At 40.7% G+C, this 18,749-nt stretch overlaps 1 protein-coding gene across 1 annotated transcript in view; it reads right to left on the reverse strand.

Moving 5' to 3' along the window:
- Positions 1 to 1,729: 1,729 nt before the first annotated feature.
- MEP1B (meprin A subunit beta) overlaps positions 1,730 to 18,749 on the reverse strand; it is a 40,366-nt gene continuing 23,346 nt past the window's right edge. The window contains exons 7-15 of the mRNA XM_025192837.1: positions 15,718 to 15,896; positions 13,423 to 13,641; positions 11,379 to 11,531; positions 10,077 to 10,292; positions 6,239 to 6,709; positions 5,400 to 5,582; positions 4,495 to 4,756; positions 3,043 to 3,253; positions 1,730 to 1,857 (exon numbers count right to left, since the gene is read on the reverse strand). Of these exons, the coding sequence (XP_025048622.1) occupies positions 1,843 to 1,857; positions 3,043 to 3,253; positions 4,495 to 4,756; positions 5,400 to 5,582; positions 6,239 to 6,709; positions 10,077 to 10,292; positions 11,379 to 11,531; positions 13,423 to 13,641; positions 15,718 to 15,896 (1,909 nt within the window). The 3' untranslated portion in view covers positions 1,730 to 1,842. The remainder of the gene's footprint in view (positions 1,858 to 3,042; positions 3,254 to 4,494; positions 4,757 to 5,399; positions 5,583 to 6,238; positions 6,710 to 10,076; positions 10,293 to 11,378; positions 11,532 to 13,422; positions 13,642 to 15,717; positions 15,897 to 18,749) is intronic.

Consider the following 18,749-nt stretch of genomic DNA (forward strand, 5'->3'; position numbering starts at 1 on the left):
TGTTTGTATCTTGGTACTAAAAACACAGCATTTAGAGGCAGAATGTGAGAATTTCTCATTTCCTCATCAAACTTGAATGCATGTCAGTCTTTGGCTCAAAGGGTTTTTTTTTTTTTTTTTTTTTTTTTTTTTTTAATGTTTTCAAGAATGTGATTATCAATGTCCAACCTAGGGAGACAAAGCAGTAGTTTACTTTTATATGTGAACATATTCATAGATACCCATACAGACCAGCTTGTAGCTAGCATTTCTATTTCTGGTACTTTTGTCCCTTGGGAAAAGCCCATGGCTAGGAACCTCTAGAGAGAATGGTACATGGCACTTTTCCCTGAAGGCTCCATGAAGGATACTGTTCCTCCCCTTGTTCCTCTTATTTCTGATCTTCCTCTGCTCGTGCAGTCCTGTAAGAAAACTAGGCTCCAAAGTCTGCAAAAACTGTCATAGGAGCTGAAAACTGGGAGTAAATTCCAGGGTCACTGGATCCAGTCCCCTGCTATCACAGGAACTACTTCTTAGTCTGACAGAAAACTCAGTCTGGCTGACTATCCTTAAGCAGACTTCACTATGCAGATAATTAAAAAAAAAAAAATTCAAGCCTATCTTAATTCAGTACATCTTCTCCATATTCAAATAGACTTTGTAACAGGGTGCCTGCTCGGGGCCAACCTCCATGGCCCGCCCACCTGCCTTCTCTCCCACCACGCCTTGATGTTGATTGATTGATTAATAGATGTCAATTAAGCAGGAGGCTACCCGTTTTGCTGCCCCAATGCCAGGGGGCGCTCTCTGCAGCTCCTTTCCTTCCCTCCACCGCAGCCCAAGCCTCGCAGATGGCATCTAGGTGTTTTCGTTATCACCGGCCCCCACACTGGGCCCCAGAATCCTCCTAACAGGACCCCTCCATGATCCCTCCATTCAGGCAGCCTACCCCACCTTCATTCAAGCTACCTAGCTCCCTGAAGATATTTTCCCCTCTCGGGTGTGGTCCACCCGGGACCTCTAGCTACTAGCCCTGGCCCACCTCCAGGCCAGCCGGGACCCCAGGCCCCCAGCTTTTGGGCATCCCTCGCAGTGGGCCCCTGGCCCTTTTGACCGTCCTGGTCCTGGCCCCAGCATGGGCCAGTCAAGGGTACTCTCTCGATCAGGTTGAGTCTTTAGCCCCTCACTCTCTCCAGAGGTCTGCTCTCTGGGCCCTTCACACAAACAGAGGGGTTACTCACCTGGTGGTGGGGGCTAGGGGTTAAGGTGCCCTGACCCACCTTTCACCAGGGTGGTAACTGGCCTGGCATTTCCTGGGGGCCCCCGCACCACTGAGAGCCCCACCAGACCACCCACTCCCAGCAGGATGCAGTTTTAGGTCATGCCGAGGACCAGGAGCCTCCTGACCATCCCCTACAGCTCCTCCCTTACCTCCAGATGATCTCAGCAGCCCTCCGGCCAGGCAATGTTGTTGCCCTGTTTATATAGATGGCCCCTGACTCAAAATGGCTGCCCTTATCAGGCACCTGGTGGCTGCCAGCTCCAGGCCCTTAAAGTGGCAGGCACACAGAGTGCCCTGCCACAGACTTATATGCCAGGCATGCAACCCAGCAACATACCACTGCCATGATTACATGCCTAAATCAACCTATTTCAGACACTTCATTGGCATAGGCATAGTACACAGATTTTATCCAAAATGTGTTTTATTTCTCATTCTTTATCAACTTTAGCATGATGACTTAGATGAAGGAAATCAGGAGAAATAGTTGTGTAATTAAGGCTTTCAGTTGACTTGAGTGATGGAAAGAGTCTACCTGGTTGGATTTTTTTGGGTGGAGGAGGATGTTGCTTTCAATATTTTCAGAAAGATGTTCTCTGTTAAATGAAGAAAATATCTCATATCAGATCAGCAAACAACCAGAATTTGAATTAATCTCAGTTAGTTAAAAAAGGGATCTGCTTTATTTAAAAAACAAAACCAGCAGTAACTTTCAACAAAAGCAATAAACCACGGTGTGACTTGAGTAGGTGAAGTCCTGAAGCACTGAAGATTAAGGCACAGTAAAACATGGAAGTATGTTGTTTGGAAGACCTGTAGCTTCCTACTATAGTTCATTTCTTTCACAGGGTTATTCTCATATTTTAGTACAACTAGTGAGATGAATTATGTCTTTGCTCTGTTCTAAGCTTTTCCCTTGATCAGGTTTGAGTACCAAATGTTCTTAATTTAGGCCTGCATCTGTATAACTTTCTGCTTGGAGAAAGATGCCAGGGTCTCTGCTTTACTCAAGGCTCAGCCCAATGCCTTATGATTCAGTTAACTCTTTTTAAAACCATGTTAACTCAATCTTCCTTTAATTTGCTTGGATTATCCTTTTAACCTATATTACCTTCCCTGCAAAAAGAATGATGGTTGGATTGGGAAGCTGGCCTTCCTTCTATACAAACACTCAGGTGTTTTAAGAGGTACTCTTCATAAAAAATGTAGTGGCATAACTAAGGCAGGGTCAACAAGCCTGGCACCAAGAGGGGTGGGAGGGGTAAAAACAGCTTTTCCCTCAACTGCATGATTTTGATCATGACCATGTCAGCTGTGGCAACCAGAAATCATCCGTGTGTGTGGCAGCCACCCCAGGTACCTGGCTGCATTGTTATGCTACTGGTGAAACAACAAATGAAATGTGTTTTAAGCACATAAATTTGAAGGCAGATGGGGACAGTTAAATAGTGTGTATGTACTCACACTGTTCATATGAGCAGTCATTACTGGATACAAGTACAGCCTTTAGATAACAGTGATAGGGTACAGGAGAAGGAATGTATCAAACAATTGATAACCCTCCGCATTATTTGGGAAATTAGAGACATTCATTTTGAATATTTAAAATATTCAGTAAGAGTTCTCTGGCATCCTTGTTCCCTGATATTTATTTTGTTCCTATTCATCTAAGTCGACTCTTCCAAAAGTGATTAACAATATTTGCTTGTTTGGCATGTACTTTTTTGACCAAAAGGCATTTAGAAAACTTCTAAATCTTAAAACTGGAGCTAAATACGTACATTTTCTAAATTTAGGTTGTCCAGGGCTTCCTCATTTTCCCGCCTTCTGTGGTATTTTCTTCTAATACACTGTGTGCTTATAATTGTAATGATTAGCATAACGACAAAAACAGCAACAGTTGAAGCAACAGCGACTACCATATTCTGTCGAGTTGATCCTTTCTTTTCACACCTTTTCCCCATGTACCACCAGTCATCACCTACTGGACATCTATGAAGAAAGAGCTACAGTCATGCAATAGCAAATAAAATCCTAGGAAGATAAAGCTTAGTTTATTTTAATGATTCTCTATTAGTATAGCATATACAGCAGGTACTCCTGAACACTTAATTCACCAGTGCTGAATAGAGCAGAAGAACCCCTTCCCTCAGCATGCTGTTGGCTTTATTTATTTTTATTTTTTTTGCAAAAAGGCTATAGTGTTGGTTCATGCTTGGCATATGGTCCATTATAACCCCCAGGTTGCTTGCTGCAGTCCTTCACCCTAGCCAGTAATTCTGCTTCTCGCATTCATGCCTGTGATAGGTCCATCCCAAAGGCAGGACTTTGCATTTGTCCTTTTAGAACTGAACTCAATTTCTGCTTTATCTCCATTAACATTTTATGCCCAAATCAGGTACATTATGGATTTTTGAAGAGGTAACCATTTAATTTTTACACTGCTGCTCAATTCAGTGAAATATAGTTTAACTGAATTTTACAGGTGTGTAACATGAAGTACTGTATTTTCTTGTATCCCCTACACCCCCAAATAAAACCAGCACCTTATTTTTGGAAGGTGGAATGAAAAGAAAAAAAAAATTCTTTTAAAATACTAAGTGTTTTCACAGGGAAAACACAGGTAGCTGCAGTAAAAAGAGAGCGAAAATCTGCAGCTGCGCTGTTAATTCCTGTTAATTCCCCAAATGCAGAACACAGCAGACACTGCTGATTGTCTACTAACTTAAGAGGAGCCACATAGTTCAGCTCCAGCAGGATCAGGCCTTCAGCTTGCTCAGTAGGTGGTGCTGGCTGAGCCAAATTGACTAGCCCCTCTTCTGAAGTGGGGTTGGCCCTCAGCTGCCTCAACAGGCACAGCTAGCTCAAGAAGAGCAACCGCCCAGCTCAAGAAGATACCATGCAGCCTGGCTCCCACATGATTGTGTCCTCTTCTTTCTGCATTTCCTCACTGAAGACACGCATGCCAATTTCCGGTAGCAAATTTTTGAGGAAAAAGTGTGTGTCATATACAAGTAAATATAGTACTTCAAAATAGAAGGTCTGGAAGAGCCATATTGCCAAACCTGGTTATAAACTTACTCTCCTGGAGCTGGTGCTTGAAAATTACTTTAATTGACTAAAACCTTCATCAGAGAAAATATAAATTTAATTTATTTTACTTAATAGTCTCTACTAAAATGTTTTCTTTCCTGATTATAAAATTAATCTTCAGGTTAAATGAAGTCAGTTACCTGCACAGTGGTATTTCAGCAACAGCAACGCAGATGCCATCATTTTCACAGCTGTACCTTTTACATGGATTGGGATTATTTGTATCTGGTGCTCCTGCTGGGGTTGTGTTCACTGTAGTTTTCCTGGTGGTGGTGCGTTGGGTGGTAGTTCGCCGGGTGGTGGTGTGTCTAGTGGTGGCAGGCTTGGTAGGGGTGCTTATGGTCATATTGCCAGCAGTGGTGTTTGGAAGATTTGGTTCAGTTGATATCAGATGTGATATATCTAAAGAAGAAAAGAGACATGATGCTTTTACGCTATCCTACATTTTCTCTTTTTTTTAATGGAGAAGCTGGTCTTTTTTTTTCTTTTCTTTTTTTTTTAACTCTGACTTTCTATAAATGGACATAAGGATTAGCTATGCTAAAATGTGAATACACACAGCTAAAAGCTTTGTATTAATAATTAATTCTAAAAGTAAACAGCCATGAAGTGCTGACCATAAAATATCCAAAGCAGTTTTTAGTTGGAATAAACAATAAGTAACTTGTGCTTTCAGTAGTGTGAAATGAAATTCCCAGGATATTCTTTGAGTGTTTACTTTCAAATCTTTTTGAAACAGAGAAGTGGTTTATTTATACATTTTTATTTAAGCCTGACATCACATCATGTAGTTAAATGTTAGCCTCCTCATGAGAAAAGCAGGATTATATAGTGGATATATCTATCCGCATATTTGGTCCAACTTATGAGTGAATTTAAATATGTGAACCAATCTATTAGCTCAGATTAATTACGTATAAAGTTAGCCAAATGCAAATATAGTTGCAGAATTAGGACCTTATTTGGTTCTAAAAATAAGCCATGCTGCCTATTTATTGCATCATGAAGTAATGAAGTATTATAAATACCCTTGATGCTCACATACCTTCTATTGTTGAAAGAATGTAAACATCATCTCCTTTTATAAAGTCATGGCTTCTAAGCCTTTGATGAGTTAGAAATCCACTAGTTCCACTTCCTGGACCTCTTCTGAACTCAGTTCCATTAGCGAATTTAGATGGTGATCCTACTTTGTCTGGTCTGTCCCAGAAAAGAGATGTTAATGAACCTGAAGAGGGGGGTGGGAAGAAAAACTCTTTTACAACACTTTCTTTTAAAAGGTGAACTTTGAAATGAGTAGTTTTGGGTAAAAGGGAGGTAAATAATTCCATTTGGAGATTAGATTTGACCCTGACATTCCATTCAGTGTGGCGCTCAGTTATTGACAACCCTCTTAGCTGGTATTACTGCATGCCCACATAAAAGGTGTCAACTCAGCATTTCTCCATTCAAGAGTCCTGGAAAGCTACCTTCTCATAGGCAGACATAAAGTCTGTGCTATGCATGAGATAAAAGAAATCTGCAGAGTAGATGCTACTGCTTCTGCCCAAACATATCACCTTTGAAACCCAAAACTCCTCTGTCTGACGCACATAATTTCCCTAGGCCATTGCTTCCCACCATTGGATCAAACCTGCTGATATAAACAGGCAAAACTCTATTGAAGTGAATCATCTGCACCATTTTTAAACCAGTCTGTGTGTGCTGAACTTCTGTTCTGTTACAGGTATAAACTGGTTTCCACTCACTTATACTGGTAAAAGTATAATGTCTGTACCTGGCCCATGAGGAATCTAATTCATTGTTTATTTTTCTCTAGTCTTCCTAAAAGCAAGAAAATGCATTGTGTAAATGAGATAGATTTTTCACCTGGTTTTAACTAACCTGGTAATAATTGAGATGGGTCTGTTGTTACACTTCTTTGATTTGACATCTGTTGACGAATATCCGGGTGTTGGTCCAATAGGATCATAGTAGTTTGTTGCCATGCACAAGGCCATGCCAGTTGATCATCATTTGCTCCAGAGATTGAGTGCAAATAAATAGCCAGGTTATGTGAGTTGTTGCTGGTGCCATTCACATATAAACCAATCTGAAAAGCATATCCTTTACTAGAATAAAAAGGCGGACTGTATATTTTTCCCATTTGCCCTTCAGGGCTTGTATTGAGCAGATGCGTAAAATTTCTAATATGCCAGACGTGGTGGGGACACTGTGTTTCTGACAGGTTAATATCATCAATAGAAAGGCCTCCAAATGATGAACCTGTTCCTTTTATGCCTTCAAATATAATCCGGAACTGACTTGTGACATTCAAAGAAATGTGGTACAGCTGCCAGTAATTCACTGGTGAACCTGAAAAAGAACAATCAGGTGTTCTAAGGTAGCAAACAGTGCGGTCAGATATTGTACAGAATGAAGGATCTGTTATAACCAGGGATCCAGGTTTTCTATTTTCCATGGAAAAATGGGGTGAAACACAGATTTCCCCTTTTGCCACTTGAGGCACCCCCTGGAAAATTCTAGCTCTTAGTTTTTGACTATGGAAAAATAACAGACCAGCTTTTCTGTTGCAAAGAACTCAGAAAGACCACAACAGGTCAAAATACTTTTAGCACTATGGATTCCTATCTGAAATATTTGGGTTTTCCTTGTGAATCGTGTGGGGAAAAAAGGCAGGGGGGAAGCGTGAGAAAAAATGAGGGGTGTTGCTCTCTGTGTTAAGGAGCAATACACATCTTCTATAATCAAGATGGAATCAGAGGAGGGCCAAACCCCAAGGTACTATGGGTTAGAATACAAGGGGGTCGGGGAGAAAGGGACTTGGTAGTGGGGGTCTACTATAGACCACCACACCAGGAGGATGAGTTAGACCTGGAATTCTACAGACAGCTCTCAGAGGCTGTACGGTCAAGGGACATGGTTGTCATGGGTGACCTAAACTACCCTGACATCTGCTGGGAGGAGCAGTCAGCCACATGTAACTGCTCATGTACGTTCTTAACCTGCATACAGGACCTTCACTTCACTCAGGAGGTATATGGTCCCACTAGGGAAAACGACTTGCTGGACTTGGTACTAGCTACCTGGTGGGGGATCTGCAGGTACAAGGTAACCTAGGGGATAGTGACCATCAATTGATTGAATTCACTATCCAGCATAGGGTGGGAAAAGTAACCAGCAGGACAGAAGTGCTAGACTTTAGAAAGGCTAACTTCAATGTGCTAAGGAGATTAGTTAATGAGGCATTGAAGATCAAGAGCATTAGTGAAATAGGAGTCCAGGAAGGGTGGTCATTCCTCAAGGGAGCAATCCTTCAAGTGCAGAAGGAGACAATCCCATTGCACACAAAAGGGGGCAAAGGGGCCAAGAAACCCTCTTGGCTGAACAGGAAAATCCAGGAAAGCCTAGGGGCAAAGAAAGAGGCATACAGGCTATGGAAGCAGCGGGTAGCTACCAAGAAGGAGTATACCTCCTTGGCTCACACTTGCAGGGAGTCGGTTAGGAAGGCCAAAACAGCAGTGGAGCTCAGGCTAGCAACAAAAATTAAAGACAACAAACCTTCTTCTTCAGGTGTATAGGGAGCAAAAAGAAGGTGCAGCATAACATAGGACCCCTACAAGACAGGCTAGGGCAATTGGTGACAGATAGGAGGAACAAGGCTGAACTCTTCAATGGTTTTTTTGCCTCTGTATTCCTGAACATGGATCAAGACAAATCTCCCAATTGCATTACAGGAGGAACACCAGTCCACCAGCAGTCAGCATCGACCTAGTAAAAGGACACTTGGAGGGGCTGAATGTATTTAAGTCAGCAGGCCAAGATGCTCATCATCCAAGGGCGCTGAAGGAACTGGCCAGTGTCATAGCAGAGCCATTGGCATGGCTGTTTGAGCACTCATGGTGCTCAGTTCAGGTCCCAGAGGACTGGAAAAGGGCCAATGTGGTCCCTATTTTCAAGAAGGGGAGGAAGGAGGATCTGGGTAATTATAGGCTGATTAGTCTCACCTCTATCCTTGGGAAAACCTTTGAAAAAATTATCAAGGATCACAATTGTGGAAGCCCAGCAGGAAAAATAATGCTGAAAGGCAACCAGCACAGGTTCATAGCAGGTAGATCCTGCCTGACTAACCTTGTTTCTTTTTATGACCAGGTCACAAAATGCTTAGAGGAAGGACTTGAGATAGATGTCATCTACTTGAATTTTAAGAAGGCCTTTGATACAGTATCTCATCCTATTTTCATAAACAAACTGAGCAGCTGTGACATAGATGATTACATGGTCAAATGGGTGGCAAATGGGCTTAAGGATCATACCCAGAGAGTGGTGGTGGATAGGTCGGTATCAATCTGGAAAGATGTGGGCAGTGGGGTCTCCCAAGACTCGGTCCTTGGACCTGTGCTATTCAACGTCTTCATCGGCGACTTGGATGAGGGAGAGGAGAGCACTTTGTCCAAATTCATGGATAATATGAAATTATGGGGCAAAGTTAACACACTAGTGGGAAGGGATTGAATCCAGGTGGACCTGGACAGGTTGGAAAAGTGGGAAGAAAAGAATAGGATGCAGTTCAACAAAGACAAGTGCAAAGTGCTGCATCTAGGGAGAAGGAATCAGCAACACACCTATAAGCTAGGGGATGACCTCCTCAGCAGCACAGCAGCAGAAAGGGATCTGGGAGTCATGGTTGACTCAAAGATGAATATGAGCCACCAGTGTGACGAAGTAATCAGTAAAGCTAACCCCACACTATCATGCATTAGCAGGTGCATCACAAACAGGTCCAGGGAGGTGATACTTCCCTTCTGTGCGGCATTGGTCAGACTGCAGTTTGAGCTGTGCATCCAGTTCTGGGCACCGCACTTCAAGAGGGATGTGGATAACCTTGAGAGGGTCCAGAGGAGGGCCACTTGTATGGTTAGGCCTGCAGGTAAGGCTGTACAAGGAGAGACTGAGGGACCTGGATCTCTTCAGCCTCCACAAGAGAAGGCTGAGAGGTAATTTTGTGGCTGTTTACAAATTCATCGGGGGGGAAAGGAAGGGCAGCAAGAATTGGAGATGCTTTGTTTACCAGGGCACCCCTTGGAATAACCAGGAACAACGGCCACAAACTGACAGGGAGCAGATTTAGGTTGGACATTAGGAAGAACTTCTTTATGGTAAGGGTTGCCAGAATCTGGAATGGGCTTCCAAGGGAGGTAGTACTCCAAAAGATACAGATCATTTGGACATAGGGGACAGGACAAGAAGTAACAGGTAATTCAGGTTGATAGGGAGAATGTTCTAATTATAAAAGTAGGTAAACTATAAAGTTTGCTATGAAGATGCATACTAATTCAGATTACATAGTGAGGTTTTGGAATATGTTGTTAGATTTTAAGTGCAGGTTAGTTAGACCAACATTTTGCTGGGGCAGTTTAAACAGGGATGTTCTGAGTGGGTGGCTGAACTACGTGACTTGCTAGGATCCCTTCCAGTCCTATTTTGCTACAACCATATGCTCCTTCGTTGTCCATATGTATGGGATAACAATAAGTCTGATGACATAATTGATTATATGATAGGAAAATGATTGACCATGTTTCCATTAAATATTATCTCATCATATAAATAATATAAGTAAATATATATAAATATCAGAAAAATGTCATTTTACTGCAGTATGCTCTTCTCTGCCAGACACTAGAATATACACATTTTAAAAAGGAATTTTATTCCATACCTTTTATCTCTTCAATGAGTCTTAAAGTACCATTGGGATGGGCTGAAGTATACTCCCTTACCAAGACGTTCAGCTGATCACTTTCGTTACCACTGTTGTAATAGTAGAATTGCAAGCACTGAAAACCTCGTTTGGGATATAGAATTCGGCTCTCCAGAACGGCTCTATTTCCCACATTGCCGGTGCTGGTACTAAAATGCATGAAGTAGCCAGTGTCTGCCAAAAATGCGTGGGGAATGGGGAAGAAAAAGAAAGTAATTTTTTCTCCTGTTACATTTTTATTACTTTTGCTTATGAAAAAAAAAAAACAGATTGTTCAGGGCAAGGATTAGGCTTATAAATCACCTGCGTACCCACGTGACCTAACCTTTACCCCACTCTTCTCTCTTTCCTCTCTCTTCTTTCTCTTTTTTCCTCTCTTTTTCCCTTTCTCTTTTCTCCCTCCCTTTTTCTTCCCTGCTTCCTTTCTCTCTTCTCCCCACTCCCCACCCCTGCTGGATGTGGTTATCTTCGCTTGCGAAGGACGAACAATTACTTTTGCTTAGCGTTACATCATAGTGGTAGGATGGTGTAGTAGTAGTCCTGACCCAGAGGACTCAGCCAAGTTGAGACTCATTGTATTGGGCTCCATACAAACATATCTTTAATGACAATTGCTGCCCAGAGATGTTACAGGGGGTGAAGGATTTAAAGAGATTTTTTTCTCCATAGTTAGCCATTTGCCTCATTTGGCACTGTCTTGATTATCTATGCTCCATCGTGTGGTATATTCTGGTTTAACTATTTGCCTAGCACCAATATTTTGCTGCTGACATCGTGCCTGGCTGGAGTGTTAGCCTGGGTTGTTGAGCCCAGTCTCAAGAGATCTGCTGTAATAGGCTCAAAAAAATTGGTTTCAAGTAGATTGTTTACCCAATCATAATAATGCATATTCACAAATATCATCCATTTCAAAAGGACTTGGCAAACCAGTTTCTAGAGTGGACGTATCTCTTATACCTCAACTACCACAGCTTGTAAATCTAGTTTTGAAGTGGGTTAGAACATCTTGCATAGTTTTCTTGTTTTTTTTATTATACTGAAGAACAGAAAGAGCTCAAATGAACTAGTACCTTCAACTTGTTTTAAACATCTGCAGAAAAAACACTAGATTTCCCTAATGCTTTTATATTGCTTGGTTAAAAATTTAACTGTAACTTAATTGTCAGCAAGTAAACTCTGAACACGGTCAAAGTTAAAGTCAGCTAATGTGTCTTTGCAGAAACCCTTTCAAAAGAGATAAGGGTAGCTCTTGCCTGTTACCTGCACATTGTCCCATGTTAGTATGATCAGTATCTGGTCCAGCAGACACCTGAGACAAACGCTGCCAGTCAGTATTATCTTCTGAACTTTGAATCATGCCACATATATTTGCAAGTTCAAAGCTACATGTGTCCATGAAGCTTAGTGAAGAGGCTACAAAATACAAGTAATTGATTCTAGTCATTTAATGCTAGTCTCAGAATATTAAGAAACGTAGGCCCTATGTTGTGTGCGCTCCATCCCCATCAGAGTTGTGCCTGGAGCTGGTACGACTGGGCTACTAACAAGCTAGTAAAAAGACGTGACAGACTCGGTGATGAAACTGGTGAATCCATAGCTTGGGTTCTTTGAATGACAAAGAGAGTTAAGTCACTTCATCATACCTGGGAAGTGTGTTAATCACAGACTGCGGTTTCTTGGGTATTCTATTGCTATTCTAAAATAAGCAATTATTTACAAAATTAATAATGGCCCAGTTCCTCTCATTCTTACTCAGTTAAAAAGCCTGTGAACATGCCTTTCCCAGTCTTCTATGTCTTCAAGGCTAGCAGCATGATCACAGTTTTTATGAAGGGTTTCCTGATACCAGGATGCAACTGAACATGGTGTATATAACTGCTTTGAATAATCCATGATTTAGTTGGGATTTTAAAAAGGCAACAGCTCATCTGTCTTGGCAGGTAGTTCAACATTTATGGTTGTATCAATCCAGAGAAGTTGTAAAGGTTTCATCTTCCATATAAAAACAAATTGAGTGAACGTACAACATACATTTTAATGCTAAATGTTAAGCTGACTATGAAGGAAAGAACAGGGCAAAGTTATGGCTCTGTCTAAGCAAGGGGAGAAACTGAGAAAAATATCCTGCTCCTATTGAAATCAATAGCAAAGTTCCCATTGACTTCAGTAAGGTCAAGGTTTCACCTATTGAGTAAATGTGAGTGGAGATAAGAGTAAAGGATAGAAAATGGCATCTTCTTGGTGGAAAAAAAAAGCATAGAATATGGGGAAAAGACAAGGAAGAAAGATATCTAAAATTTACAGAAAGGGGAAAGTTAAGGGTTGCAGAAGATATGGGGAGGGAGTCAATTATCTAAAGATATCTTTAAGTGTAAACTCATGTTTAAGATCCAACTGATGGCAAGTAATTCATGCTCTTAAAGTTTAGTAAGCATGTACTGAACTGGGACTTAATTGAGCAGTAGGATTATTTACCAGGATCTTGTATTTATAAAATACACTGTTTCAAAATACATCTACAATTCTAGATCCTGCAAGCTATAACATCATCTTTAATACATAATTGTGACTTTGCTTATAGATGCATTAATCTCTGCTTCTAGACGCATGAGAATATCAAAAAGTTCTAGTAGATCTGTATGTCAGTGCACAGTCATTTGATTGGCTATCCAGTCTACTATTAAAGACTTTTAATCCTATTTGATAATGACATTATTCTCTAATCCTTGTTTTTACTCATCTTCTTGAGATGCTGGCCAAACACTATCACTGGATTAGACTGGCTTTAGAGGAGGGAGGCTAAAAACAATACAAAAAAGCAGCTTGTACTGAAAGTACCACCCATGACTTAATTTGACACCAAGCATGCTGTAACCTAATTCTGAGAGGTAAGAGCAAAGCAAGGGCAGATACAATAGAAACTGCTGAGATGTTAGTTTTCCTACAATGCCTACAGCAACAGCTGGGGAATCAAAAAAACCATGTACAGGACAATTCATTTAAAACAAGCACTCATAGAAAAACAAGCTGCCTACCATAAGTAGTCTTTAACAAAAGGTCAAGTAAAATTGCAGAGGAAGCTTTGCATTGCCTCTTACACAGCAGGATATCCGTAGGACTGCTCTTTTATTTCTAGCTGCCTTTGCTGCTTATCACTATTTTTAGTGTTCTTAGCATTTTTTTAAGTGTTAGCTTCTCTTTTACCTGTGCCTGGGTGAGTCCAGTCTGAGTAAAACTCTCTCACCTTCTTCCAAGTAACAGACAAAAGATGGCAAAGGAACTCAAAAGTAGTAGAGAAACTTACTGCAGTTGTACAGTCGATGCAGCTTCCGGAGATCATAATCACTGAAATCCATTCGTTGGCCAATCACATCCATGAAGTCTGGTATGTTAGTTAAAATGGTTGCTTCCGTTCCATTCCGGAAGGCATTTTTACTATAATGCATCACAGAAGTGAAATCATAAGGAGTATTCAAGAAATTTGATGTTTTATCATCATATGTATTGAAATTGTGCTCTTTACCTGAGGAGAGAAGGAAAGATTATTGGTTGCCTAGGATGACACAAGTCACTGACTCTTAATGTGTACATTAAACTTCAATTTTAAAATGTTAATATATCTTTGATATAAGCTATAAGATTTCTAGAGCTAATTCATAGATCTTTAAGACCAAGAGGAACCATTTTGATCATCTAGGCTCTGATCTCCTGTATAACACAGGATATAGAATGTTTTCACATTATTCTAGCGTCAATCTATAATCCCTATGTAAAGTGTCGCATACCTTTCAAAAAGATGTTCATTCTTGATTTAAAGAGCTCTCGCAATGGAGAGTATACCACATGTCTAGGTAAGATGTTCTAAAGATTAATTACTCTTGCCATATTGAAAAGTTGTGCATTACTGTAGTTCTAGTCTGTGTTTGTTTAGCTTTAGCTTTGAGCCACTGAAACTTAATATGACTCTGTTTGCCGGGTAAATAGAGAACATTTCTTTGTCATCCAAAATAGTGTGTCAATAGTGGGTAAACAGAAATGGGATGAAATTCAGTAGTACAAAAAAGCAGTCATGGACTTAGGGACTAATGTCAAAATCTTCTACTATAAGCTGGAAACTCATGAGTTGAAAATTACCAACTGGTGGATGGAGGACTTAGGTGTTAGAATAAGTTCAGTCCTAAAGTGACTTAGGTATTCTAATTAATGACAACATCAACGTTTTCCATGCTTCTGGGCTTAGCTGGTTGTCACAATGGGCCACGAAAGATTTTTTTTCCCCTTCCTGTTCTTCTTCCTGTTCCCTTCCCGTTGTGGGTTTGGTTTTGTTTTGGGGTGGTGGTGGGGGAGAGTGTTGCCTTCCTCAGAAACATTGGATGTTGGCCACAGCCAAAGCTGGGGCTCTTGACAGGTAAGCCAGTGCTCCTGCCAAGACTAAAACCCAGTTGTTCCTGGCTAGAGGGTCTTGCCCCTCCATTCAGGGTCAGATGGATTGCCATATTTGGGATCAGGAAGGAATTTGAGTCTATGGTCAGATTAGTAGGGACTGTGGGGGGTTTTGCTTTTCTCTGTAGCAGGGGGTGAGGCCCTCTTCCTTGGATCTCTCAAGCATATTTTAACAACCCTTGCAGCAGCAGGACACTGCCTACCATTGTCCCCCTACTTTACCTGTGGCTGGTTAGGGTGCTATGCCGTATGGCTGTGTGACAGGGTTGAATGTGTAGTTTTAGTAATAGGTTACACAAGAATTTGTATAGGATGGTTTGGATAGGGATGATCCTGCTTCAGGCAGGGGTTGGATTAGATGATTTTCAAAAGTCACTTTCAGCTCTACTTTTCTATGATTTCAGTATGTAGCAGTCAAAATATTTTCTAAAGAGACAGAGAAGTACTAATGCTACAGTACCAGGCCCTGGTGAGACCTCATCTGAAATACTTTGTACAGTTTCTGGTCACACAATTGAAAGTAGAACAGGTACAGAGTAGGGCCTATTAGGAGGAGCAAGTAAACAGAGACTCTGCCTTACCTAACCAAGCTTGTTTTATTTAGTCTAGCAGTATATGATTGATGTTTATAAATACTTCTGGGGTATAAACACTTGGGAAGGAAAAGAGGAATTTAAACAAAAGGATGACAATATTGGCATAAGAACAAATGGGTATAACTTGGCTATGAATATATTTATGCTGGAAACTAGAAGAAGGATCCAAGGTCTCACAACCATCAGATTCTGGAAGAGCTTTCCAGTGGGAGTGGTGGGAGCAATAAACCTAGCTCTTTTAGAAGGTAGCCTGAAAACGTAATTTAAGAGATTATGTAACATGGTCCCTGTGATAGCAGAAAACTGGACTCAGTGACCAAGAAGATTCCTTGTAGTCCTATGTTCTTCTGAAGCATCTGAGAACCATGTGAAATAGATAATAAGAATTATTGGTGTCTATTGCATAAATGAGATTGCTTAAATGAGACATTTCTGAATGTTTAACTGAAAGATAGGATGAGGTAAAAGAATCATATCTGTAAATATTTACTGTAGCTGAATGAGGTATTTCCCAGTCAAAACATATGATGAGAGCAAAGCAAAGGAGAATTAGTACTTACCAGTACTAATTCTGTCCCACATTATTGTAACGTAATCATTCCTATCAGATCGTGATTGCTCGTGCCAGAACCCCAGCGCATGAAGAAACTCATGCTGAACAGTCCCAATTCTGTCACAGTTGGCTCCGATTGAGAGCTCCTGCTTCCCTTTTCTGCGGTTTCCTATTGACGACCAGCATCTAATAATAAAATTAAATGCAAGACAGGTACATGAAATGCATAACTGATCACCCCCAAAGTAATGCTTTTTATCAGTTTACTCCTCTAAAAGATACATTTTTAATTTAAGAGCTTCACAGTTTAATTAAGTAATTTGTTACAGAGAGAGCACTTTCTATATGGCCGCGCGTACACATTGCTGTATGGTGATGTAGCGCATCGCTATGGCGATGTAGGGCAACGTGTAGACATGCCCTAAGTGTATGTATTGACAGTTCTTTTTTCTTTATATTTAACTCTGTAGTAATAGAGCTGAAGCTATTTCTTCATATCTATCCCCTTTTTTTTTGGTTTATTTCTTTAATATAAAAATGTCACCATGCTGATGACAAGAGGTGGCTGTGACTTCATCCAGAAAAAAACACTTCAAAGGGCCACAAAAACATTGATCAGAAAGCTCTTGGTGGCAAACTTTAAAAGAAAAAAAAATCAGGCCACTCAATTATTGGTCTAAGTGTTTTTATTTCTGAAAGAGTTTAGTTGCTGGCAGAAGATGCCAAGATGGATAGCTCTGAGAACGGACAGTATGTCTTTACTCTGTTTCTGCAACTGCTAAGAAATAAGGTCCTACCTTGTCCAACCAAATAAATGCGAGATCTTCTCAGAATCTCGGCATGCATCCTACCAATGCTTCCTGAAATTGATGCTAATGAACCTATCTCTGTGGTCCACCAAGCCCTGCAAAACCAGGGGATGGAACCAACCAAAGGCATAACAATTTGTCTAATGCAGTTTGGCAACCCCATTTGCTGAAAGTCAGCTCTTGTTTTAGGCACATTGACAACCCCCAAGAAAACAACTTGCAAAATGACATCATAAACCTCTATCACAGTTTCACTGATTTGCCAACACTAAATTAAACTGGTTAGTCATGGAGCTATAACAGACTGGAGTAGCCAGTTTGCTGACAGAGACAGAAACGCTTTTTTGTACATTTATATAATTCTCAAAGGCTTTCCAGCATCTCTGTGAATGATGGCATTATAAACGGTTGGGCAGCAGTCAGAAGGAATTCCTCCAAGAACTCCACGGTTCTGATCGCCCCTAACCAATGAACAGAACTGAACAACGTGCCGTGCTGACAAACCTGTGTGTGACAGTGGGCTTAAATAACTTCTGTCCTGGGGGCCAAGAAGGAAAGACAAGTTGTCCCACAGTGCATGACAAATCAATTCCTTGAAGAACTCTTCTCCATGCAGCACCAGGGAACCTCAGATAGGTCTCCCATAAATCCTGGCACTGCACACGCAGAGTTGGGAAACCAGGGTATATTATATAAAACAGTTCTGTAAGGGGTAGGGCAGTTTGGCTGCTTCAAGCTTGCAGGCCACTTACCCCAGTGTCGGATATGTAACTATGTAGATATACTTTGAGATGGCCAATTCATTTTACTTGAGGATGAGCAGCAAACACATGGCAAACATTTTATTTGATTACTAACTTCATTCAAGTTTAAAAGTATAACCATCCTAAACATTATGGATTTCATATCCCACTACTAATCTTTGGAGACACCTATTTCTGCACCTCTCGATGTACCTTAGAGGAGAAATAAATGTGTTTAGATAAGTTGTTTATTGACTTTCTTCTAGGGTGATTAACTTTTATGAATCTGACTGGCATTCCCATGGACTCAGTGCTGCAACCCTTTAGACTAAGATCTTGTTAGCATGTAGCTATAGGAGACCTGACTGAAACAAACTTATGATGAGCAAAGTAAAAACAAACAAGTCTGACTCATTTTACCCTGTACCGTTATATCAGAACATGGGAGTACAGTGAAATTAAAAGAAAGGAAATGTGGAAATATTTTTTTAAAGTACTTTAGGCATCTCAAAGTCAACCTATTGAAGTCTGGCTGCTACTCTAGGAGGTCATAAAGTCAAACAGTGTAGCTGACCTTTTAAAGTGATGACCATTACTAATATTATTGATAAGCTCTTTAAGTTAATGAATAGAGAGAGGTAGTTAGCCATATTAGTCTAAAGTTAGGCAAAAGGCAGGGTAATTAATAAAGTAATCACATTAATTGCATTAGGAATTTGCAAAGAAGGAATTTCTCCTTAAGCAAAGAGTAGCACAGCTAAACAATCAAGGCAAGATATCTTATTACAACAGATGGACCTATAATCTTGTTTGCTGAGGCAAATACTTCTCTAAGGGTAAAAATTGATGTTGGATTTCTCCTGGGACAAAGCTTTTTATCTTAGGATGCGAGGCTACAAATAGATGTCATGTTTATCCCAGGATAATCCATTTTATCCCAGGTCAAAGTCCAAACATTCAGACATTCGTATCCATCATCCTGGGATAAATCCTAAAAAAAAAATCACTGGATAAGAAGTACTAACAGTTTATCCTCGGACATTACACGGTATGTCTAAATGGTTATCCTGGGATTGCATTATTGATTCAATGACAGAAAAACAGCAGTGCTCACTACACCCTTATTTGAAGGGTGATGTGTGTAGATGCCAATCCTGGAACATTTCTGTTCTGAGACGAGACACAAACACAACTTGTCCAGTGACAAAACAACATCTGTTCATAGCCCTACCAACATACCTGTGAAGTATCTAATGTAACACTTTTTCCTAGGATGATCTCTGTTAATTGTCATTCATCATTCCAGGGGTCAGCTATGTGTAAAAAGGGCTCTGACATTCCCAGGTTTGCACTTGGATCAATCAGAACTGCCTCAAATGTGACATTTCTTTTTAGTCAACTAAAGGTAAGAAGCGGAGCCTAATGCTGAAGTCCATTAAATACCATTGCCTAAAGCGGGCTGTTCCTGCTCAGACATAATTCCTGCT

This window comes from Alligator sinensis, unplaced genomic scaffold, assembly GCF_000455745.1.
Source record: "Alligator sinensis unplaced genomic scaffold, ASM45574v1 scaffold548_1, whole genome shotgun sequence".
Classification (NCBI taxonomy): Eukaryota; Metazoa; Chordata; order Crocodylia; family Alligatoridae; genus Alligator; species Alligator sinensis.